Source organism: Strongylocentrotus purpuratus, unplaced genomic scaffold (assembly GCF_000002235.5).
Source record: "Strongylocentrotus purpuratus isolate Spur 01 unplaced genomic scaffold, Spur_5.0 spur5_scaffold_21, whole genome shotgun sequence".
Taxonomy (NCBI): domain Eukaryota; kingdom Metazoa; phylum Echinodermata; class Echinoidea; order Camarodonta; family Strongylocentrotidae; genus Strongylocentrotus; species Strongylocentrotus purpuratus.
The window spans coordinates 37,029,151-37,054,748 of record NW_022145607.1 but is presented as its reverse complement, the minus strand read 5'-3'; the positions used below and the strand labels follow the sequence as shown (position 1 = coordinate 37,054,748).

At 37.7% G+C, this 25,598-nt stretch overlaps 1 protein-coding gene across 6 annotated transcripts in view; it reads left to right on the top strand.

The window, feature by feature from the left end:
• LOC577805 (dynein heavy chain 8, axonemal) overlaps positions 1-25,598 on the top strand; it is a 92,517-nt gene that overhangs the window by 13,723 nt on the left and 53,196 nt on the right. For 5 of the 6 annotated variants that reach the window (XM_030994719.1, XM_030994717.1, XM_030994721.1 and 2 more), the window contains exons 12-35: positions 247-553; positions 1,081-1,215; positions 1,849-2,073; positions 4,281-4,392; positions 6,445-6,572; positions 7,397-7,564; positions 8,247-8,384; positions 8,804-9,027; positions 11,133-11,219; positions 13,853-14,004; positions 14,420-14,562; positions 14,996-15,200; positions 16,316-16,572; positions 17,118-17,312; positions 17,767-17,853; positions 18,366-18,430; positions 18,990-19,193; positions 20,132-20,282; positions 21,348-21,462; positions 21,863-21,961; positions 22,597-22,847; positions 23,751-23,996; positions 24,342-24,494; positions 25,024-25,137. In XM_030994719.1, coding sequence (XP_030850579.1) covers positions 247-553; positions 1,081-1,215; positions 1,849-2,073; positions 4,281-4,392; positions 6,445-6,572; positions 7,397-7,564; positions 8,247-8,384; positions 8,804-9,027; positions 11,133-11,219; positions 13,853-14,004; positions 14,420-14,562; positions 14,996-15,200; positions 16,316-16,572; positions 17,118-17,312; positions 17,767-17,853; positions 18,366-18,430; positions 18,990-19,193; positions 20,132-20,282; positions 21,348-21,462; positions 21,863-21,961; positions 22,597-22,847; positions 23,751-23,996; positions 24,342-24,494; positions 25,024-25,137 — 3,961 coding nt within the window. The remainder of the gene's footprint in view (positions 1-246; positions 554-1,080; positions 1,216-1,848; positions 2,074-4,280; positions 4,393-6,444; positions 6,573-7,396; positions 7,565-8,246; positions 8,385-8,803; positions 9,028-11,132; positions 11,220-13,852; positions 14,005-14,419; positions 14,563-14,995; positions 15,201-16,315; positions 16,573-17,117; positions 17,313-17,766; positions 17,854-18,365; positions 18,431-18,989; positions 19,194-20,131; positions 20,283-21,347; positions 21,463-21,862; positions 21,962-22,596; positions 22,848-23,750; positions 23,997-24,341; positions 24,495-25,023; positions 25,138-25,598) is intronic. The other variant, XM_030994722.1, reaches the window with a different exon arrangement.

The following is a 25,598-nucleotide window of genomic DNA, read 5'->3' as shown; positions in this document are numbered from 1 at the left end:
GACAGCTTTTATTGTCTTCCTTGAGCAGGCCTTATATACAGGTTTTACTGTACTTTTTAATCAGATTGGGAGATTCTTGTATCCTTCACCTCCGATAATTGCCCTATTCAAATCTGAAAGGTGCCCCTTTAATGACAAGTGCCCTTTTTCCTATGTAAAAAGTGCCCTATTTACAAAAAAGAGCCCCTTTCCCATCTAACCAATGCCCCTTTTCATATAACCTTCCTCTTCCATGTGTACATGTAGATGCATCTTTAACTACGTGTATGACATCCGTCTGGAGCGCATCCAGCCCCTCACCGCTCAGACACAGCGTACCCCATCCCCTGAGAAAGGCATCTTACACAGCCCCACCAAGGAGCCACATGCCTCCCCGACGCGGAGTGGATCAGGCCATGGGCTGGCAGGCATCCAATCACGACTCTCCGTTGACAGCAGGATGGGAGCTGCCACTGGAATGGAGGGGGGTGTTCAGGATGGTACAGAGGGAGGGCTGATGCAGGCAATAGCAGTCACATCCAAGGAAGGGGAAATGCTTAGTCTGGACCAAGAGGTTGGAACCACTTGTGTTTTCACACGCTCACAAACAAAAGTGTCAGATTAAGAGTGATGGGTTCATTAAATTTACAGTTATCAGGGAAATGAGTGGGTATGAATGCATTATATATCACAATCAGTTACTGGTTTTGAGCTCAAGTTTATACACTAGTTCTGGAAAGCTCAATAGAACTATGGAGCTGCAAAAAAAGAAGAAAAGTATAAATATATGATAATTGATAACTGATAAAAAAAGTGACACATAGAATTCTTTTGAACAGAGAATGGTTTGTGCACTCTAGTGATATTGTCTATTACCATTGACTATGATTTCAGTATGGCAATTACAATGCAAATTTACATAATCGACATGTTCCAATTGCTTTTTTCATAAAACTCTGTAAGCCCAAATTTTGTTTAAAGAAGGGACATGGCAGGTTGTTGTAAAAGTTGTTTTACTTTGCAAAACATTGAAACCGCCCAGTTGACGTATATTGACAAACTTGCCTGTTTTCTTACGATTTGTATGACTTTATTTTGTAGGTTCCTATCAAAGATGGCGTAGAGGTGTGGCTGAAGGGTTTGAAGGAATCCATCACCAAGACCATGTGTAGCACAGTCTCAAACATGATCCAAGATATGGAGAACAATCTAGCAGTAGAGGAGCTGGCGTACAAGGTAATCTACATTCTTTAACAGTATGGAAACATTTCATATTATAACAAGTTTTAGGAAAGGAGGAATATGATGTGGGGTGACCTATAGTATCAATGAAATATAGATTGGTGTGTTTGAATATGGACTGTTGCATTATGATATGGGGGAAAAAATAAAGAGAAGGTTTGTGAAGAGAGAGAGAGAGAGAGAGAGAGAGAGAGAGAGGAGGTGGGGAGGGGGTTAAAACATTTGTAAGGGTGATTGAGATAAGTGTCAGAAAATGAGAGGGTTGTAGAGATATGTTTAATAAGATATATCACAAAGCATGTAAAAACCATGAAATATACAAGAAGAAAAGATCTCAGGGACAGGGTTAGAGTGAAGAAAAGAGAGATGCATGTCGGAGAGAGAGAGAGAGTAATTATATATAATAATCAGCATAGCTCATCATGCTAATAGCATCTTTCATTGATCTTTATACAACTTGTGGCAATGTAATATTAAACTTTTTGTTTAGCAAACGTTGATAAGCAAATGGTCGTGCATGAAAATGTCTTATTTTGTTACACTACAATACTGCTTGTTATATCGATAGGGGAATGAAAATAGAACTGTTCATGTACAATGATTCCTCATTTTCATTCTCCCTCCCAGTACCCGACCCAAGTAGCCGCCCTAGGCCTGACCATGTACTGGACCAAGGAGTGTGAACTGGGCATCATGGAGATCCGTAATGACCGCAAGGCCATCCCTAACACCTCCAAGAAGTTTGTGACCACCATGTCCAGGTTGACCCAGGTCCTGACCAAGGGGGCGTGGAAGGCCACTGAGGAACACGTGACACCGCTCCATCGGCTGCGTCTGGAGAGCATGATTGCCGTAAGTCCATCCTGGGGGTTTTAAAGCCCATCTGTACTAGTTTACAGGAGGGATTACACCACCCTGCAAGGTCACTGACAGGTGGCTATCTCATCAACTCAGCTCTCACTTAACATAAGAAAAAGAGGATCATGGGGGACCAATGGTTACCGATTAAGCATAGTTTGCTATGTAGAGGGTGCAAGTAGCTGTAAGTAGTGCAGTGGGGCTTTAAAGCAATGATTTGGGATTGCAATGCAAAAATTACACTGCGAACGGCTAAGGGTGATATTTCCCTAAACTTGTAAATGCTGTAGGAGATATACAAAGGGCATCTGTGAGACAAATTTTTGTCCATAGGTTGCAATTCATAATTTAATTCAACTAAAGAGAAGCCTTGTGTTCAGAAATGTTTAGTTTATAAGTGCATCTCGAGTTGCTAGCTCATTTATGAGATATTGTTCCATGTATATTTGGGATGGTGATATGTACATACAGTGTAATGATGATCTTGTCTTTGATTGTTCTTAAAACCATATTGCACGGAGATGAAAATTTACTCAATTTGTACGTGGATGAAGATCCTACCACAGATAAACAGTAGAGATGTTCTTCTCTATACAGACAGCTTGGCTCCACACTAACCCTTTTGGAAGGAGGGCTGGATTGAACTTTTACATTCTGTATGCATGAGCCCTCTGGAAAAACTCAAAATTGGGGTTTAGACTTAAATTTTGGGTGCCCACAGGTCCTTGAACCTGTTAGTGTCAAGGCATGTAACTCGCATGATTTCTTTGGGAAAATGGCAGAAAAAAATTAAGAGATATTGTGCCGGTATGCCAAATTACAATGAAGTAAATAATCAAGACTCATATAATCTGTGTACGAAGCAGTTTTTATGCCTCCGTTACGAAGTAGCCGGAGGCATTATGTTTTCGGGTTGTCCGTCCGTACGTACGTCTGTACGTACGTCCCGTTCTCGTGATCGCGTTATCTGAAGAACCGATAAATGGATTCCTGCCAAACTTTGGTCATGTATGTATCTTGCAGAGCCGATGAACTGATTAGATTTTGGGGTCACGAGGTCAAAGGTCAAAGGTCACAGGGCTCATTATGTATGCAAAAACAGCTTGTGATCGCGTTATCTGAAGAACCGATTAATGGATTCCTGCCAAACTTTGGTCATGTATGTATCTTGCAGAGCCGATGAACTAATTAGATTTTGGGGTCACGAGGTCAAAGGTCAAAGGTCACAGGGATCATTATGTATGCAAAAACAGCTTGTGATTGCGTTATCTCAAGAACCGATTGATGGATTCCTGCCAAACTTGGGTCATGTATGTTACTTGCAGAGCCGATGAACTGATAGATTTTGGGGTCACGAGGTCAAAGGTCACAGTGCACATTATGTATGCAAAAACAGCTCGTGATCGCGTTATCTCAAGAACCGATTGATGGATTCCTGCCAAACTTAGGTCATGTATGTTACTTGCAGAGCTGATGAACTGATTAGATTTTGGGGTCATGAGGTAAAGGTCAAGGTCATGCGGCTCATTATGTATGCAAAAATAGCTTGTGATCGTATTATCATTAGAACAGATTGATGGATTCCTGCCAAACTTAGATCATTTATGAATCTTGCAGAGCCAATGAACTGAGTAGATTCTTGATTCATAAGATCAAAGGTCATGGGCTCATTATGTATGCAAAAATAGCTTGTGAAAGCATTCTCATTAGAACTGACAGATGGATTACTATTTAACTCAGGACATCTTGCAGAGCCAATGAACTGAGTAGATTTTAGGGTCATGAGGTCAAAGATCAAAGGGTCATATATGTATATGAGAAATTGCTTGTAATCACGATATTCTAAGAACATGTTAATGGATTCATACAATTGAACTTGAATTTGAAAAATTTCTTCCGTTTCGGTTTGTAAAATTGCTCTAGGAAGGAGGCATCATTTTCGACTGCGCGCAGTCGATTTCCATCTAGTCTTTTTCTATCTCGACAATTGGCCATTTTTAGCTTCTTCCTCTCGATCCTCCTTTGTCAGAAGCCATAGGTGCTCTAAGTCAGCTGAGTTTTGTATGTGTTATTACATTCTAGTATTAGAATCTCTGTGTGTAGATTTTAATACATTTTAGGCATGTACACCTTTTGTTCTAATGCACCATCATCCTTGTCTCATTATGATGACACGTTTCTCCTTTTCTCCCCTCCCGCAGCAATCTTACTATCTTCGTGATATCCTGGATAACATGGGTAACAGGAAGCTGCGAGAGCTCACTGATTTTGAATGGCGGAGGTGCATCAGAGTCTATCCTAAGCAAAGATCAGGTAGGTCTCGTAAAACAGTCATCTCTGCTCAGAGCCTTGTTACATGGATGTAATTGTTTCTGCTTATCGTATATTATGTTTGATGTTTGATGTTTTTGATGATTGTTTGACTTGACTGCTAAGGAAGCATGTATATACCTGTAAGTAATTAACTAGAGGATCAACGGCTTTAAGTCCTCTCCGAGGGACTTGGTAATAGGACTAATGCCTTACCAAAGGGCACAAGCGCATTGACTTGGTTTTGAACCCGGGACCTCCCAGTTAGAAGACCACTGCTCTACCACTGAGCCATTGGTCCTTCTCTATTAAGTCTATTAAATAGTGGAGCCAAGGGTAACAAGAAATTAACCTTTTATTATTCACAGTGACATCAAATTTTGCGTAATACTCATTCAGAGATGCAATATGATTGTAACTTTTGTGACACCTCCCTTCAAATTAATACAACATGACTGTCACTGTCCGGCCCTAGTTTAACAATGCAATATTGTTCCCAAGTTATATCTTACATGTTTAGTTCATTGAAAAGTGAATAATTATGTAAATAACACAATGTTTATATGTCACTATTGTAAAACTGTTTAATACTATCATTATGTTTTTTTGTTTGTCTGGTATGTAAAGAATCAACTTTGTTAGACATACTAGGTTGGGCAAAGTGTAGAAATAAAGTTTTTTTTAAATATTATTTATTTTAGATATGAGATATCGAATGTTTGATGGTAAAGCAGGAATCCTTTTCTTTTGATAAAATGGAAACTTACAGTTTTATTTGTTTAATTAGTCATCTTTGCCCGTTATTTGTGTATAGAGTATCTGTAATTTGTCAGTATTCGATGATGTAAAATGAAAATAAAGTTTACTGTACAATTAATTGTGATTAATATCATGTTTAATGAAATTATACTTCCTTTACTACCAAAGGGAGAGCAAGGCGTAAATGTATGTATATGATACTTGTATCATACAGTGTACATTCATGTCATCGGGCTATTCATAGAATCATTCAACGAACCATATCACTGCAATGGATTTCCTTTCTCTGTGTGTGTTAGAGTCTTTTAAACGTCATTCCTGGCTATTCTTCAGTGGAAATAATTGTACTGCAAGCACTCGCATGAGCAGCAGGAAAAACTTTCCTTTGGTGCTTTGGTGCAATATTGCACATGCATCTGGGTTTTGGGATGTTTTTCTCTAGCTTTACCTTCTTTATCTCAATTCACTTTACACAAAATACACAGGGATAATAATAGGCTTGCAGGGCCCTCGGGTCGAACAGTATTCGTTCGTTTGTGTCTCCTTAGATCAAGATTAATGTAACTTGGTCTGAACAGTATAAATATAAATGTATACTGATGAGGCCAGTTGCATAGACCATTTTCTTTTGAAAAGGGAACAGTATTTCCTATTGAGTGTTTATTCATGAAATCTACTTCCAACTCTTGTTGGTTTCAAATTCCAGTCTTCTACCGGTGTGTCTTATTCTCTTACATTCCATTGTCATTCATTCCATGTATCTTTCATTCCTCTTGTCGGAATGTTTGTTTACTACATTTCATCGTTCATCAGGTTACCATGCTTGTTGTGAAGGTGATATTTGGTATGGAAATGTAATTTGCAAAAGACTAAATGAATCATTGATATGATTGAAAATATATAAATCAATAAAGGTCAACATATTACAATATCTGTTAATTTCCGGCATTTATTCATGTCATATTGTGATGTTACATCAAATATTGTTTACCAAGTTTGTTCTTTATCAAATTCAAGTCACTAAGAAAAAATTGAATTTTATAAATTCTTAATTCCTTTTCCTTTATCTTTACTTTATATTTTATAGAAATATGTTAAGCTTGACTCCCACCTTTTCTGCCTTTAATTCCCTTTAACTGTATTGATCCCCTCTCGATCGTGTTTAAAATATCATTCAATAAAATGTTTCTCACCTCCATCTCTTCTTTGTTAAACTTGCGCGTTACACATTTCACCACTGTATTGGTATTCTGTCATTCATGTTACCGGTATGTAATATTTCTTGATAAATTGCAGATGGTAGCCATGAGCCTCAGATGACCATCTTGGAGGAGCGTCATCCGTACGGTAATGAGTTCTTTGGAGGGCAGTCGTCGCTTGTTGTCACTCCCATCACTGAGAGATGCTTCCTCACTATGGCAATGGTAAGATACTCATCATATCTCACATACCAAGAATCTTACAGCACAATTGGTCTAAGAGATGTCACATGACAATGATAGACTTGATTGTATAGTGATAGTAAACAAATAATTACCGAATACTCTGGCGATTGGACAGACTAACATTGCAGAGGAGATCTTGGGGGCTTCTATACCCCCAGGAGATCACCAAGGCGATGATAGTTTGCCTACCCGCCATAGTAGTCGGTGATTATTTGCTTTATATCCCACATCGACAATACTTTCCAACAAAATGATGAATGATGAACACAATAGTCAAAAGTCATTTATTAAGGTAGATTCCCTACATATCCACTGTTAGAGGGCATGTGTATTTCCCCCAAGATAGAATATGTGGGCACATGTACTTTAAACTTGTTTCGAAGAAGCACGTTGTACCTGAATAATAGTTGGGTAGTGTAGTAAAGAAAGGATATGTACAGCTCTTTTTGAGATATATTTACTTTGCGCTTTATTGCTCCATATTGCAGAGGTAACTTGCAGTCAAATTTGCTTTTGATAATCCATACTGAGACAACTTGTCAGAGTAAATATCAAATGTTGTATCCTTTTTTTAACCTTTCTCCACCCTCAGTGCATGAATTATTCTCTTGAAGAAATCCCATTTCTGTGTGAATTATTGCTTCATGATGTTCATGCAATCTAAAATTTCCTTGTGAAATTAGCAAGTAGATATGCCAGGTTACAAATACATTTCTGCTTGTTAATTCATCTTTGATAATTATACGCTAAAAAGTTTGTAGAACACATCATGTATTCCTTTTTTAACCCTTCTCCACCCTCAGTGCATGAACCAGTTCCGAGGCAGTGCCCTGACGGGAGGCACCGGCGTGGGTAAGACAGAGACAGTCAAAGGTCTAGCTTTCTTCTTGGGCCGCTACCTTGCCTTGTTTGGCTGCTCCCCTCATTCAGATCCTGCCGCACTGGGAAAGGTAGTCCAAGGACTTGCTATGGTAAGATCAGCAAACAAATGTGTATCGTACTGTTGATAACATTAACATGGTTGCAACTGCATTAAGAAGATCTTGTCATACAACTCATCCCTCAAGTTCAGAATGGGGGAATATTTGTATGATGTATGTCATATATACCTTGTTTTTTTGCATAATGATTTGTATTATTCATTTCTATTTATTTATATAATATCCAGGAGAATGCAATGTAACACAGACATCGGTATAAAAGATAATGGGAACCAGCCAGGGCCTATGGAATGCCTATTAAAAAGGATTGGGAATTTTGTCAAGAGGCTCTCCTCACTGGGTGGTGCCGAGCATAAATATACAACGTACAAACATAGACACAAAATATTAACGATCATTCAAAAATGATATAATTATAGTAATAATTTGTCATGAGTCAATTATTCTTACCAAGCAAATGCTAACATATTCCAAATAAAGATTTCAAATTTAAATTTCAAATTCATTCATATTGTTTATCCCAAGCAAAATTTAATAATACAAAAAGTTGATGTAGAAAAAATTAATCAAATGTACCCATGACCAGTGCTGCCCTCTATGGTCAGATACCGTAGGTGTTACATAGTTGTGAGAATTGGTAGATCTATGCATTATATACTCTTTCCCTCTAATCAAACTTGACACATTACCTTTTGTTTTTGCATGGTTTCAGGATGGGAGCTGGGGATGCTTTGATGAGTTTCAGCTGCTTCACAAGGAAGCAGTTGCCATGGTGTTAGATCATGTCCATGCAGTCATCTCGGCCCTACAGGCTAGGAAGAAGATTGCCGTCTTAGGAGATGGAGAAGAGGTAGGGTTCTTTTACCGCAAATATATGAATTTTTTTGAGTAATAGTTTCAGGAAGATATATTTAGATCATTCTGAATTGCAGTAAAAATATGGCTTGCGAACAGGTTCTATGAAACATGCTTTGGTAACATTTATTCCTTGGTCAGTTTCTTAAAGTTGCCAAAATACTAATTTTAATCATGGACCTAAGACCATACCCATGCAACCCTTACCCAAAACCTAACTTAAACCTAATTGCAGCCCTATTCTTAACCCTGTATTTGTGAGTAAGTCTAGCCCAAAGCAAAAGCCAGCTTGAATCACATATATGTATTGCTCATCTAACCAGGGGGATGTTGATACAGATTGAGGAAGAAAATCTATTTTTAAGAATGAAAAAATTGCTTGTATAACTTTCCAAAATGTTATTCTTCTCCCAGATCACTCTCGGTCGCAACATCGCCCTCTTCATCACCGTCAACAACGAGACCGGTCTCCATGGTGATATACCAATGGACATCAAGCTTCTTTTCCGCACCGTCTCCCTGGTTGTACCAGATATGTCTCTGATCCTCAAGGCACGTTGCGCCGCCTACGGCTTCCGCTCTCCCAAGGTCCTGGCAGACAGGCTCAAGATGGTGGTCCAACAGTGCAAAGATCAACTGTGAGTTGAACTTTTATACTTCTATAACAAGATAAACCATATCAAATTCATGCAGATTTTGGCTATACAGTGTGAGTCAAAAAAAGTTTACACCTAGAAAATCGCTTATTATTTTAAAAATCATCCATGAACTGTAAATTATTATACATCTTATACAAAATCTACTTGCGCCAAAGTAATACATGTGATGTTTGAATAAAACTATTGGGATTTGGGTATTAATTTGGTCTTTGCAGATAAAAAAAAACATCCCTAACAAAATTAATCATGCCACATATTTCAAATATCAAACATCAAAGAACATTTGTGTGTGTGTGTGACTTTGTTTCTGCTATGGATCTCATTCATTCTCTCATGTTAATACTTTTGCGCTAGTCGATTATTTCACTCTCGCAAACAATGTCTCCTGTTCATCCAAGAGTGAACACATACCACAAAAAAATTATACCAAACAATTTGGGATATACTGTAACACTCTTTCAAAACATTTATGATAACCTTTCGTTCATAGCTGACTTTTAAAATAAGTGACAAATTTCTGAGTGTAAACTTTTTTTGACTCACACGATAACACGATAGAGATGTACCAATTATGGTTCTTAACCTGAGGATTATGACTCTTGCGTATGTCTGTTGGATTTTACTGAGGTGTCATTACGGGTCATAAAAACACATCGTTACAGTATGGACGCTATACAATTCTGTACTTGATACCGAATACTGTGCAAAACGGCATGGTTGCTCTGTAACCCGAGTATCAACCAACATATTTTTCTGTATCATTAAATGAAAAATATAGTATTTCTTTTGTTGGTCATGGTACTGGCCATGAATACTCGATAGTTCATGATGGCTACAAAGATTAAAAAACACTGTCATGACATGTACTCGTAAATATTGAAGCTTCACCGATTGCAAAGTAAGGCAGTCCAAAATGTTGTGGTGTTGTAACAAGAAGGTTTTGTGCAAACATTTATACGTAAACTTCTTTTACAAGTAACTTTTCATCATGTAGTCTCTGTATGTCATTTGGATATTTAATATTCTTTGGATATTTTCCTGAATCTCATGATTTCTAATCAACAACAGATTTCTTAATAACAGAAATATTTTGCATGTTAAATATATTTGTAGTGATATATTTTGTAGTGATGCATGAATAATATGTAATTTGCATGAACTCTCTCTGTGATATGATTTTTCAATTATTGTTCGTATAAGTGTAATATATGTACTTGAGGCCTTCTGTGATGCAGTAGATTTGTTTTCAATTGAAGTAATTTTTATTTATTTGTTTCCCCTTATCCATACTTTTTCTCCATTTCATTTCTATCACTCCAATATTGACATAAACATTGATTGCTGTGTATACTTGTAATCTGCGTGTGGACTGTTAACAAATTTTTGCTCAAAATATCACTGTTGCTTCCTTCTTAATTAATTTTCCACCTTTTCTTGTGATATATCTCATTATATTTGTAAAAATTATCTTCTTTGATGTACATTTGTGTGTGTGTGTGTGTACATGTGTCTTTGTGGGATCCCATTGATTTAATAACATGAACCATTTAATATCATCTTTCTATATTTACACACATTGTTCTCTTCCGTCATGTCTAACCTCCTCTGTCTCTCATTAATGTTGTTCCTAATATGGCACACCTAAACTCTCTTCAATCTTATTATTGTTAATGTATGACACTTTTACTCATCCAACCAACCATACTTGACCTAACCCAATCATCACTCATCATATAACCAACTAATCCATTGCTGCATCCCTCCTTGATATAACCAACCCTGAATTATCTTATTCAACTTTAATTCATTTACATCATGTTCTTGAACCTATCAAAAATCCACTAACCCGTGAATCTATACCTCATTGATATAACCATCCCTAACTTATCCTCATCGACCTTACTTTATCTGGCATCTTTTCCCTCTGCAACCCAACTTTAATTCACTAACCCATGACTCTACACCCCTTTATGTAACCAACCCTTACTATCAATGAACTTTTCTCTGCATAACCCTAACAACCTTTGACCTCTGCCCTCTGCACTTTCACCTCCTCCCCCATACCTTCCCATACACGCACACAGGAACCCCGGAGATGTGGAGCTCTTTAACCTCAAATCTATGGTTACCGTCCTCCTGCATGCCGTCTCCTCATGGCGAGATGTGGAAGGGTAAACAATTGACCTTTGACCTCCTCAGTCTGACCTTGGTTCGACCTTGGTTTGACCTTGGTTTGACCTGGGTCTGACCTGAGAGCTAGATGTGCCCTTTTGCACTTTTGTTTATTTGCGTTGAAAACGTGCACTGCACCATAGGGTCCAAAGTTAATGATGTCATGCTTGCGTAAAGGTGGCTGGTTCTATAATACTTTTAAGGGGCTAGGGTACACTAATGTCACCATTTATGTAACATGCTAAATTCAGTAACTTTCAATGAATTTTATGACTCAAAATACAGCTAAGGTATCAAGGTCAATGTAATTCATGCAGTATCCTTTGTTATGAGATATGCTATTGTCATGGAGAGGCAATGATTAACAACCTACACAATTGCAGTTCTCAAATTGCTGTCTAAATTCTTTTTTTTTTTAACAGAATTTAGTACTGAAAGTGTTAGCCCAGAGGAAATTTGTCATTCATTTATTTGGCAGAGAGTAGACAGAGTATACAGCTTAAGAAGTTTATATTGCTGATTGAATGTCATGATATTCTTTGCTTACTGCATGAAATTATGAACCAGCTACTTAGACAATATTGTGACATCATACTTTGAGGCTGTATGGTAGAACATCATATATCTTTCATCAGAAAGTTATTTGCATTTCTGATTAATGGAGCATTTTCCAACTTACTTTTGATGTCAACTATCATCCCTTTCATCAATTTCATGGCACTTAAATAGATTGAGAAGAAAAAGAAAGTAACAGGAAAATACCATAATGATTTATCAACTTTTATATTAGTCAGTAAATCTTATAGAAAAAATACATAGTCGCACTTTGTTTTGCCTTTCTAATATAAATTGTTGGCACACCTATTTTTCTCAACCTTTGGGTTTCAGTGAGTGAATTGAAATGTATTCAAAGTGTTGTTTGAGTGCCAGATGTGACAATTTTGAAATGTTGTGATTCTACAGAACAGTTTGCCGATTTTCTGATGCTCCAGATTATATGCACTTTCCTTTTGAGTTTTTTTGTAGAATTGCTTGTTTTGTTTCACTTAATCATTTCACTCTCGCCACCTTCTCTCTCTCTCTCTCTCTTTCAAAATTTATCATTCATAATTTCTTTTTTGAAGATAATCTACCCCTTTCTGTTATAGTAGAGACTTTCTGGATATAGAGATGTTTTATTTTAGTGTGTTTAATAACCCAAAATACATATCAAAAGTACATGAAGACAATTCAATAATTATATATATTGTCCCTATTTTCACGAAGTGACGGTACTGAGGAAAATCGCATACAATTTACGTGACGATTTTCCTCATTACCATCACTTCGTGAAAATAGGGACGATATGTCTATAATTCTTCTATCAGTGAATGAGAATGCCTATAGATAGAATTTTAGTAGTTTAGTAATTGGCTTTTCAGATGTCAACATAGTTAAATGATCTGATAAAAATGATGTTTGTTTGTTGGCAAACATGACTGTTTCAATGTTGTTAGTGTTTTTGTTTGTTTACATGCACATTTTCTTCCTGTAGTGGTGCACACTTTCAAGTGTTTTCAAGTGTGTTTGGTTTTGAAATGCGTAACTTGTGTTCTTAGATGTGTTTGGTTTTAAAATGCGTAATTTCTGTTGTTTTACAGAAGTACAGTGTATATTTAATAATTATGAATCTTGGAGAAGACGTTTTTGGTTCACTTCACATTTGCAAATGCCTATTTTTATTATGTTTGAATGCTATTGATTGGATGAGAAAGAGCATTGGATTTTTTAAAACTCAATGCCTCAAAGGTTTTGGGTTAAAGCTTTATATAAAATACACCTAATGGAAAAAGGGGAAAAAAAACACATATTCTTAGAAGTCCACTTGGGATATAATCTCCAGTATTTCTATTTGGTAAAATCTGCTTTCTTATCATTTAGACGTATCTTTAGAGGTAGAAAGCTTTTGATTCTTTGACACACTTTAAATCTTGTTCAGTTCCGTTTTTCTTCCAAGTTATTTCTATATGTTGATGCATTATATTGAATTTAAGTTATCTTGTTTATCTCTTAAATATGATGCGACAAGGCTACCCTAAACTCTGAGAATCATGTAAAATGAGGTGCTATTTTTATGCTAGGGATTTGTTTTTTAAGATGACGGTATTCCTTCTTTCTATGAAGCTGGAGGTCTCTGTATATAGGGACCTTGACATCATACTTGACATCAATAATCTAATGATAACAACAAAGTTTAGATGAAATTGCAAATTAAGCACATACAACCCATGGCGGAGGTACCTAAGGTATACCATGTATGTATGAAAACATAAAACCAGAAAGGTCCAACTTTAATACAAGAAAGAAAATAAAAAAATAATAATAAAAAACAGTCATATAGATACTCTTTATATTGTAAGCTCCCGTGACAACACTTGTATTGGAGGTAAACATAACTTGTTGCCAAGGGTTATCTTACTATTGTACATTTTACCAATGTACATGTAGGTCAAAGGAGTACTACCAGCTATTCTTATGAAATCGCCCCACCCCCCTAAAGAAAAAAAAAGTATGTATTCATATTGAAAACAAACTGAAGCTGTTTCCATGAGTGGAATTAATATTTGTTCTTTTCTTCAACATTCCTTTGTAGGTCTAAGGAATATCACCAGCTGTTCAGCATAGGATCCATTGCAGCTACAGTTATGTTTGCTAACATGGGACGGAAGCTGACCAAGGAAGAGAGAATGGAACTCTCTAGGGCTAGCAGCCAAGGATCACTGGTCCAACCGGGCAGCGCCATGCGTAAGACATTTCTCGAGTCTTTATCTTATCTTCTCCCCCTTTCCCATTCCTTCCTCTCCCTCCTTTTTTCTCTCTCCCTCTTTCTCCCTCTCTCTCTCCCTCTCTTACCCCCTCTCTCTCTCTTTCTATTTCTCTCCTACATTTTTGTCTCTTAATATGTATATCCATTTTTAATCTGTTTTCTCTTTTGAGTGGAACTCTTCTTTTCCTTTTTCTCATTCCTGTTGATAAATAGCTAGTTTCTCTTTTTCTTTCTAATTTTCTTGTTATATACCTGAGTTACTAGTTACTTTAGTAGCTCTGCTATAACTGGTGTAATAATGTGGAAGTGCTATGAGCATTGCAGTGCGGCAAATATGAGCACTGTACTCGAAGCCATATGATCATTATTACTAATTTTGTTAATATCTTGCAGCCTCTGCAGCCATGTTAAAGACCGTTGAGAAGCAACCCAGGAAGACAGGAAACACTAACCCTATGACCCCTGCAGCGAAGGCTGAACATGCGGTGGTGGCCCAAGCTCTTCAGGACATCGTGGGACCAAGGCTTAAACCTGACGTAAGACCATGTTCACTTCCTTACCCATATCAGCATCAAATTTCTTGCTCACATGTCTTGTTTTAAAGCTAAACGTACAATCAAATTTACCTTTAATGGCCACCTTTGTAGCAAATAAGACACATTCACCCATCCAACTGTCTTCATTATATCATACTAAATTCTACGGGTCTCGCTCTTGTCAGGTTGCATCGGCCGAACTTTGGAACAGACTACCGGAAAATCTAAAAAACTGTGATACTGTTGAGGCGCGTCTTAAAACATTTCTTTTCAACCATACTTTCCAATGTTAACGAGAGAAAGTATGTTGAGCATATCTCACTCTTCTTATGTTACTTCTTACTCTTTCTTACAGCGCATAGAGACATATTATGATATGCGCTATATACAGTAAGTACGGTATATTATTATTATCATTCTTGATTTTATGTAGGCGCTGTACCTCTTCAACAACGTGATCAAGGATGTATTCAACAGCGTTGGTGATGCACCTACCCCTCACTCCAGCCGAGCCCGACGCAACAAGATGAGCGTGGAGAACATGGTGATAGAGAAGGCTCAGGAGAATGGACTCGTTGCGTCCTCTCCATGGGTGGCCAAGGTCATGCAGCTCTATGCCATCTCACAGGTTAATCATGGTAAGTTCTGGAGAGGTTGGTCAGTTTATTTTCATGTTCTTGGGGGTGTTTCACAAAGATTCTAAGTTGAATTTAACTCTAAGTTGGACTTAAATATTATGGAGAGCCATTTGTAGCCTTATAATGAAATACATTCAAAAGCAAAATTCAAGTATTTTTGACTTTTCATATATTCCACATCAAAAACATGAAATCTCCCCAGATAATAGAAAAAAAAAAATAATTTGAATCAACATTTTATGTCTTTTAGAATAATTTCTACAAAATATTTTCAATGATGCTAATGGCTCTCCATAATTGTAATGTCCAACTTAGCATCACTGAATGTACCCCTCTACAGAGATAAGTTCAACTTTGGATCTTTGTGAAACACCCCCCCCCCCTTGTTGTGGTTATTTTAAGTCTATAACCATTACACTTGTCTTTCCACAAGGTCATACAGTTCTGTGCCATCTCACAGGCCATCATCTTTAGTTCTTGATACGTTGTTCAATTTGTTTCATGTACTTGGCCTGTGAGTCTAGGATCACTGCATGTACCCCTCTACACGGATGGCTAAAGTGAGCACCTAATGGTGGTTCGGCTAAAACTGGGGTAACAATACGATACTTTATAATAATCACAGGAGAGTATGATTTTAGTAGTAGCTGCACTAGTTGGTCATGTGATGAGAGGAGGAGGACTGCAGAAGAACTTGCTGGAAGGAATGGTAGAGGGTAAAAAAGAAAGGGGTAGACAGTGAATCACTTGGTTTGATGATGTCAAGAAATGGACTGGTCTTAACTACGGAGAGGTTACATGACAGAAAGAGGTTATATGACAGAAAGCGATGGAGGTGCCTAGCCGCCAACCCCTTCCGAAGGGACGGCACTAGATGATGATGAGTAGCTGCACTATATCAATGGGCATACTTAAAAAAATAAAAATAACATATGGCATTATTTATATGAAACGCTGAAACGGATGGCTCAAGACCGAGAAACTTGGAGAGACACTTGATATAAATTTTTCATTGGGTCACTGAACCTGTCATAAACTGACAGATCACTATTGATGATGATTATTTATAGCCTTCTTTTTTATTTCCACCTCCCCATCATCAATCTCCCTCCCAGGTGTTATCGTAGCCGGTGGCCCTGGTACGGGCAAATCCACCTGCATCCAGATCCTGGTTGAGGCCCTCTCTGCCGTGAACCCTGCTCAGTCACGTCAGTCTCGCAGCAGTGTCTCCAGCATCACCTCAATCAGTCACAAGCTGCAGCGTATCAGCCCTCTGGTGGTGGATGATCTCTCACTCATGTTCGGGTACATCAATCAGAACCATGACTGGACGGACGGAGTCTTCACAAACGTCTGGAAGAAAGCAAACAGGGTAAGTAGCAATTGCTGTAATCCCCCCCCCCCCCAAATTCCATATACAGTCAAACCTGCCTTAGTGACCACCTGTCTACAAAGACTACCTGTCTATAAAGGCCACATTTGTTGTTTCCCTTAAAAATGGTTTCTCATGAAATGTATACAAAGGAACCTGTACATAAAGACCACTTTGCTCCCTTGGGTGGTCTTTATAGACAGGTTTCACTGTAGTTAAAAAAACAAAATTCCATATAAACCCCTCAAACAAAAATCTGCAATTCAAGTTATAGAGTTTATGTCTCTCTAGTCACTATGTTATCATACTTGACATTGGTATCATTGAAAAGCCTGTTTATTCCGAAACCATGCCCTTTTCAAAATGGCTATGTTATCATGGAACTAAACATGGGGCTAAGCCAAAAGTGAAATGTTGCAAAATGTATTGTTATCGTCAATAGTGAATTCTTCATTCAATTTGGAGGATTTAAACCTGTAACTGATTGTCAAACATGTCGTTTAAAAATTCAAACCTAAGCATTATATATTTGTTTCTGTCCGTAGAACGTGAGTACGACCTGGCTGTGTCTGGACGGTCCCTTGACCCCCAGCTGGACGGATAACTTCAACACCGTGCTGGACAATGACCGAGTGCTGAACCTCCGTAACGGAGACAGGCTCTTCCTAGCTGATAACGTGAAGCTCCTCTTTGAAACGGACAGCCTGTCCAATGCATCACCAGCATCTGTTGCGAGAGCTGTGAGTTAAAGTCATCTAACATTTTAACTTTTGTTTTGTCATTTTATTTAGTAGGGCACCACACAGATCCCTATGTCAAGGGATTTTCGACAAAAAACACCAAGGGGGTGGGAGAAGTTATGCTGTATCTTGGAATAGAATAATTGTAAGGTCGTGTATCATTCTGAATTATTGAATTGTGCAGGATGATTTGTTCCCAGACCTGTCGAGCCCTACGATGTAGTTGCAAGTGTGTTAGATGGCTAGTTTTAGCACTTAGAAATGGATATCATAAAGAGAAACAATCAAGTCTATAGTGTGACAGGAATCAAAACAATGATACATCAATATCTTTGTTTAAACCCAACGTTTTCTGAGTAGATCTCTTCACAAGTAAACCACTGAAGTTAAGTTTCATATTGCCATACTATTGTTCTTTAATGCTTTTATTAATTCATTTTCAATTCCATTGCAGGGTATTGTCTACTTGGACCGTGAGGTGCTTGGCTGGAGACCTGTTGCACAAGCTTGGTTAGAGAACCGCAACCAACAAGAAATCCATGTGAGTACTTGTGAAAACATGCTACTCTTATTAGCACAGTCACATATTGCATTATTGACATACATGTAGTAGGAGGATGGCAAATTATATAAAGCATTCTTAGTCGATGTGCAAAGTGTTCAGTACAGTGTATTTCAAAGAATATGTAATAACATGATATCATCTACATCTATTCAGTTTTCTTCACAACCATTTCAGTCTAAACTTGATTAAATATATTTATACTGTCTAATTACCCATTGAAGACTTCAATCAGGATTTGATGCGTTGGTATAACATTGATGTGGAGCAAATATGCTTAGAGCATAGAATATATATCACAGATTGATTAACACCCAGTTTAAATAATAAAACAAATTTCTCCTAGTCATTTTAATATCAGGGCAAGCGTATCTGGATGCAAAACATTTAGATGTTGATGCAATGTTGTTACAAGTATAAAAAAAGATTTACAAAGAAAAAGGTATCAATATATTTGATTATATGGGTTTGTGGTGTATGTTTTTTAACAGTGTCTACAGAAGGCCTTCAACAAGACTATGGATGCAGTGGTCAACTATGTCCTCTTTGAAACCAAGTAAGAATTTGAGATGCTTTAGTTACCTGTCTACTTTCTGGTTTCTTAATCATGATCTGTATCTGTTTAGAGTATTAGATAATGTACCGTAGTACGTGAGGAAACGTAACATATAATTTTGTAGTAAAATAAAAAATAATGATGTAACAAATTAGAGGGTTTTCTTTAAATTTGTGTATCTATACTCTTTGACGCAAAGCGTCATGCTGTAATGGTTGTCTTTACTAAATAGAAAATGCATAAATTGTGTGAAATATGTAATCACCAATTCAAACTCTGCTTTGTACATTTATTTCACAAGTTTACTTGTGACAAATATCAAAAATACAAGAGGCAGTAAACCATTTGAAGTTAGTGCAGTGTATCAGTTTACTTCTGCTGCTGCCTTTAACAAAACAAGTTGCTTCAACATTAAGAAAGAAAAAGCAATCATAAAATAAGGAAGGGGGGGGGGGGGGTTATATCTCACTTTACCTAAAATCTGTTGATGATTTTTTTTTTGTAGGATAAAAATCTAGAGATCCTAAGAACAAACAATGTATATAATTTATCCCTTCAGACCCCTTGCCACTCTGACCGAAGTAGGAACCTTCAAGACTTGCCTGGGTCTCCTGGAGTCTATGCTCAATGAACACATTGAGATCGGAGGAGAGCTTCATATTGAACGTCTCTTCTTGTTCTGCCTGATCTGGACGTTTGGAGGACTACTAGAAGGGTCAGACAGGAAGGGATTCAGTGACCTTCTACGTACCTTGACATCAGCGTAAGTGTTCAACCCCTTACTGCATCTATGCTGGAATGAATTTCTTAATGAAGGCTCTTTCACATAGTATTGGATAAACATTACATTAACAAATAAATAATAATATTGACTTGAGGGTAAAACGCTTCACCTTATTTCTGCTTGGTATAACACACAGTGAGTGTGCTCAGGACCATCGTTGTGCGCAGCTACTTTTTCATCCCGAATTCCCTGTTGTTTACACATAAACAATTTTGTATAGTGAATTTCATGTGCTGCATGATTGAAAAAAAATTGACCAAAAAAATAAATCGGCTGTGGTATTGTTATATACCATGGGGATAAGGGATTGTTATCAGAGTTTTTGGTGGGGAAGGTTTGAATAGCTTTTCCGGGTAAAAATTTGCACTGATTCCAAAAATATCAATCTTACTGACCCTACTCATAAACTTTTGGTCAATTTAGCCACCCTTTGGCCAACACTGACCATTGTTATTTAATTATGTCCAAAATCATGCCAAAGTTTCATTCAGAATCAATTGATGGTTCGGTTTTGACATCCAAATTCAAAATAAAAATTTGCGCTGGCTGGCATTTTGCCGTGCTACACTGGTTGAAAGATGTCGACCCGTGAGCTGAAACGTTGGCCTGTCATTGCTTTCTGGTGTTATCGCTGTCAATTGTGAATCCCCCCTTTTGATCAGTACATGGCTTGAGCTGTTTTCTAAACTTTAGAGGTGTCGTGGTCGAGTGGATATGTCATGGGACAGTCGGATCACAAGGTCCCCGGTTCGAGTCCCGCCGCGGCACTAATGTCCTTTGGCAATACATTGATCTACATTTGCCACACTCAAACCAGGTGATGTAAATGGTCACCTGGCAGGAATTAATACCTTAAAATGCTAGAGCGCTATACAAGAACCTACTATTATTATTTATTTTTGCTATTTATGTTTCAGTCTGCCTGACTACGACCATGACATCTCTGTCTTTGATTACTATGTTGATGAGTCAGGTGAATGGGATCCTTGGATCTCCAAGGTACCTGATGTAGCCTACACAGACACCAGGGATCTACTGGGAGATGTCCTGGTGGATACCGTCGATACTGTAAGTAGCCCTAGCTTCCGTGTGTATCACATTTTGATCTATATGCAGTCAAACCTGTCTACAGCGACCGCCCAAGGGAAACACAAAAAGTGGTCTTTGTAGACAGGTGGTCTTTGTAGACAGGTTCCTTTAGTACATGTTTCAACAAGAAATCATTTTCAAGGGAAACAGAACATGTGCTTGTTGTAGACAGGTGGTCTTTGTAGACAGGTGGTCTTTGTAGACAGGTGGTCTAAAGCAGGTTTGACTGTATTCTCTTTACTACAGTCAAACCTGTCCTAGCGGCTACCTCTCTTTAAAGGCCACCTGTTGATAGTGGTGACCTATATTGTCTTCATCAAAGAAGAAATGTGTGTTGTAGAAGCGGTCTAGAAAGGCAACAGTGGCCAGTTTGTCTGTTTCTCTTGGGTGGCCTTTATAAACAGGTTTGACTGTACCATTCAAATAATTCAGTGTTATTACAAGTGTAACAATCACTGTAAGTCTATCCAACTTTCAGTAACATGGACATGCAAGCAGGCATTCATATGAAATTTTCAAAAACATATATCAGAGAATGTCTGAGGAATACCCAAACGTTTTGTAAAACTCTGTAGAAGATCCGTCTGCAGTTACCAGTGTGGAAAATGAAACTATTGTGTTATTGAACATGGAATGTATGCTGAAGAGTGTTTAAACAATTATTTTATCAATTAAGGACATACTTTTAGTAATGGACACCCATCTAGAATTCTGTAACCATATGTTTTTATGCGTCAATTTCATTGCGGATATAGTATCAAAAATAATATCGCTAGTGACATTCATTTGTCTCGCACCGAGCCAGCGGCCCGTTGATTGATTGAGCACCGGTGTGCTTCAGCCAATAGGCCTTGTCCGTTATTGTTCTAATTATTGATCAAATTATTTGACCGCCGGTCCACCCGTAGAGTGTAAAACACGAAGTGTAGCAGCAGCACACAAAACGTTGTGATCTTTTAGATCCCTTGTTGACCAAACGAATGTCACTAGCGATTATTTTTTATAATAATAACTTCATGTCAAAATGTAATTTGATGTTATTAGATTCGTACACGAGTTCTGATGGAGTTTGCCAATCTGACCAACATGCATGTGATGCTGCTAGGACCACCGGGGTGCGGCAAGACGGCTATGATTAATGACTTCATCAATACACTGGGTGAGTTCATGGGTTGTTCTGTCGGATGAGAGAAGTGGTTGAATTGAGTTTTTATTTCCACAAAACATGAAATAAAAGTGTTCAAAGTGAATTAAACGAAGTGCAGGGATAAACAAAAGTATGAATACTTATCTAGGTCATCCCCTTAAGAGGGATGATCAGAATATCAGCAGAGGGAGAGAAAAGAAAAAACAAGGGAGCTACCTGTGTAATTTTATTGCTTAACATATAATAAATTCTTGTGAATTATAGACCTCAATGATTGTCAAACTAAATTTGTTCCTTCCTGTAATCTTCCCAATTCAAAATAATAAACTTTATTTCTGCAAACTTGTAATGCAAGAAAGCATCTTGGAATGAAATACTTCTCGATCTAAGTGCCATTTTTTTTTCCTTACAGATTCAAGCAACCAGATAACCAAGAGACTGGTATTCTCTGGAGCATCCACTGCTTCACAGCTACAGCAGTTCATTGAGACCAACATACACCACAGGCAAGGTAAGAGAAATGGTTACCAGTCCCTTTTTGTGTATATCAATGCTTGGGAGTTGCTAATGATAAATCTGTTGAAAAAACGCTTTTATCCATAAACATGTATGATTCCATTTCAAAACTGCTAGCCCTCCTTCCAATACGTGTCCATTTATGTAATTGCTTTTACTTTATACTTTAAATGCCTGTTGAAATAGAACACACTTTATGTTTCTCTTTTACACTTATTGACAAATTTTTTAATGGCAAATTTCTGATACACATCAGGGCCCCGTCTTACAAAGAGTTGATATCAATCGCAACCATGTACATATTAGATAGGAGACTGCAAACTGAACTTGCGATTGATTGGAAGATCTGCTATTGATTTGGATCAATCGATCGTAACTCTTTGTAAGACAGGGCCCAGGTGTATAGTAGGATTACTGCAATGCCATTCATGGTAATATGGGCAATAGTTCACAAAACCGTCATAAGTACAAGTTCACTGACATCCCATTGAAACATGTGTTAAATTGAATACACACTTTTCAGTAGGTTGTCGGAGAACTTGAACTTGGACAGTTTTGTGAAATGCAGGCATGGTGATGATTAGAATCAGTATTCCTTAAAGTGCAAACATCCAATTCTGTATCTTGCAGGATTTGTGTATGGCGCCCGTGACACCAAGCGTTTCCAGCTCTTCGTAGATGACATCAACCTGCCACCCTGCGACGAGCATGGCGTCCAGCGCTGCAATGAGCTCATGCGTCAGCTCCTAGATGAGCGCCTTCTTATCACGCTGCAGAAGCCGTTTGAATGGAGGACCATTGAAGACCTGGTGGTCTTGTCTGCTTGCACCATGAACAACTATCCCAGTTCCAGTAGCAGGAAGATACCAGATAGGCTTCTGGTAAGGAGATGATCATAATGAGGAGGAGGAGGATGATGATTATTGATAAAGTAATGGTGATGATGATGGAGATGATTTTGGTGATGTAGATGTTAATGATAGTGATGATGATGTGGTGATGATGATGATGATGCTGAATATGATGGTGATGTGATGATGATGATGATGTGGTGAAGATGATGATGATAATGATGATGGTGACGATGATGAAGGTGCTGATGATGATTATGATAATGATAATGATAACGATAGTGATAGTGCCAATGATAATGATGAAGATGATGATGGTGTGGTGGTGATGATGATTTATGATGATGATAAGGACGGTGATATTTTGTTCTTGCATTCCATTATTTACCATGGTTTCAATCTTGACTTACATTCAGCTGTCTCAAAACATTCAAAGAATTCCTCCTTTATTTGTCCATTTGGTATACCTGGTCAGACAGAAACTAAAATTCCTCTTTAAATGAAACTTTACATCTTTAGTTTTAATATTTGATTTAATGTCTATAATGTACATAACATTTGATATTTACTTTGTATTTGTTATGTTTATTTGCCCTCTGTATTTATGAGAAGAGCAATGTTTTGGTAGCTTAATTAAACAGCGTTCTTACAAACTCTGTAAGAAGGACGTAAGAAACTATGCCCCATCTACGAATCTCTACAAACTCTGGAATTAGTACGAACTTTTGTGACCGTAGCTTTACACGTAATATTAACTTATTATTTGTTCTGTTTAATTGCCCAAGGTACATGTACTTATGAGATGAGCTGTGTTTTGAAAGCTTGATGAAACAATAACAAAACTGATTTTAGAGTACTTAAATTGGTGATATAACATACTTTTTTAACCTTTTTTTTATCTCTATGTATATCTAAATTTCATTACTTCCACAGCGTCACTTTGTACTGATCCATCTTCCTGAGCCCAAGGAAGGAGCGCTGAGCAGCATTGTGGATGCTGTACTGGACGGTAACATGACCAAACACAACGGTCAGTCTCTGGCTCAGGAACTCCAGGATGCTATCGTCAATGCTTCCTGCAAGCTCTTGACCTCTGTCCAGAAGGTCCTACGTCCCACACCAATGCCTGGACGATACCATTACATGTTCACCCTCAGAGACATCTCCAAGACATTCCAGGTATGTTTGGATCAGTTAGTCAGTCAGTAAGTCACTTTGTCAGTCAGTCAGTCAGTCAGTTAGTTAGTCATTCAGTCAGTCATGCAGTCAGTAAGTCATTCGTTCAATTAGTTAGTTAGTGAGTTGGTCAGATAGTCAGTCAGTTAATTAGTTAGACATTCAGTCAGTCAGTTAGTCAGGGCAGTAAGCCATTCATTCAGCTAGTCAGTCAGTAAGTCCCTTTAACCTGATAACAACGGAATTGATGAGCCTCTAACACAGCCCTGACACTACTGAAAATTTCTAAAGAGAGGTCTAAAATACATTTGAAATAATCATCCCTTGTGCATTTGTTCTTTCCACCAGTGTCTGATTAGACTCTCTGAAGAAGCCAGAGGAGAAATCAACATGGTGTCATCGCTATGGCGACACGAGGTGCAGAGGATCATGCGTGATCGTCTCTGCCGAACGTCTGACATCAACTGGTTCGACAAGAACCTGGATGAAATCTGCAAAGCAGTAAGTTCTGATGATCCCACTGACAATTGAAACATAACTAAAAAAATATTAATACTAATAGTTTATAGAAACAACTGTATTTTTCCTCTTTGTGGACACAACATGTTGTTTCTTTCAGATGGTTAAATCGCCTCTGTATCACAGGTTTAATGAATATGGCAAATTGAAATCTAATGGGCTTGTCTTGATTTGCCCCATTATTAATCATTATTTTTTCACAGTGGAGGTCTAGATGTACATGTACCCATTGTACTGTTCTTATAGTTGTGGTATCTATAAATAAGTACATACATGTACTTCCTTATTTTGCTCAACTCTTCTTAGCCTCTACAAAACATTAGTTCAGATACTTTGAAATTACTTGGTTAAGTTGGTTTGAGCCCCATAGCTTGACATACCTCCCAGCTGGCTTGTTTGATAAGTTCATCCATGTTCCATCCACAAGGGTTTGATACCTTCCAACTTCTAGTCTGAAAAGGTAGTTATGAAAATATTTACTAGGAATTGATAAATTTTTATGTTTTTTTAGGAGATCCCCCAGTGTGAGGATGATGAGGGTATCTTTGAACACTTTGTGACGTTCCCAATCGAGCATCGAGGTTATCAGAGACCAGTCACCTCCATGTCACAGAAGACTGTCAGGGTAAGTACTTTGAGTATTCTCTACTTTCCAGGGCGAAAGTCAACTTAACCCTTTCAAGACTATCATCCCACGTTTTGTCCTTTGGCTCGATAAATTTTTATTCAGAGCCTTTGAAATATACCAGATGCAGGAGTAGTAAGGGCTAATATTTCTGCACACACTGCATCAATTTTTGTTTCATGAATATATTGCATTAGATGCCTGGAACTTTAGAAAGAAAAATAAACTTTAAAATCCTTCAGTTGGCAACATATTGAGAGATTCAAAATCATTGTTTTTCTATCCCAATTTTTTTACTTTTTTACAACATTCTTGCCCATGTTTATTGTTTACAGAGACATTAAATGATAATTTAACAATGAAGTGATAAAAGATGAATATGACTGTTTCCAATTTGAAGAATAATATGTGATCAATTTACCCCCTTAAAAATCCTGTTCTGAAAGGGTTAATCACTAATG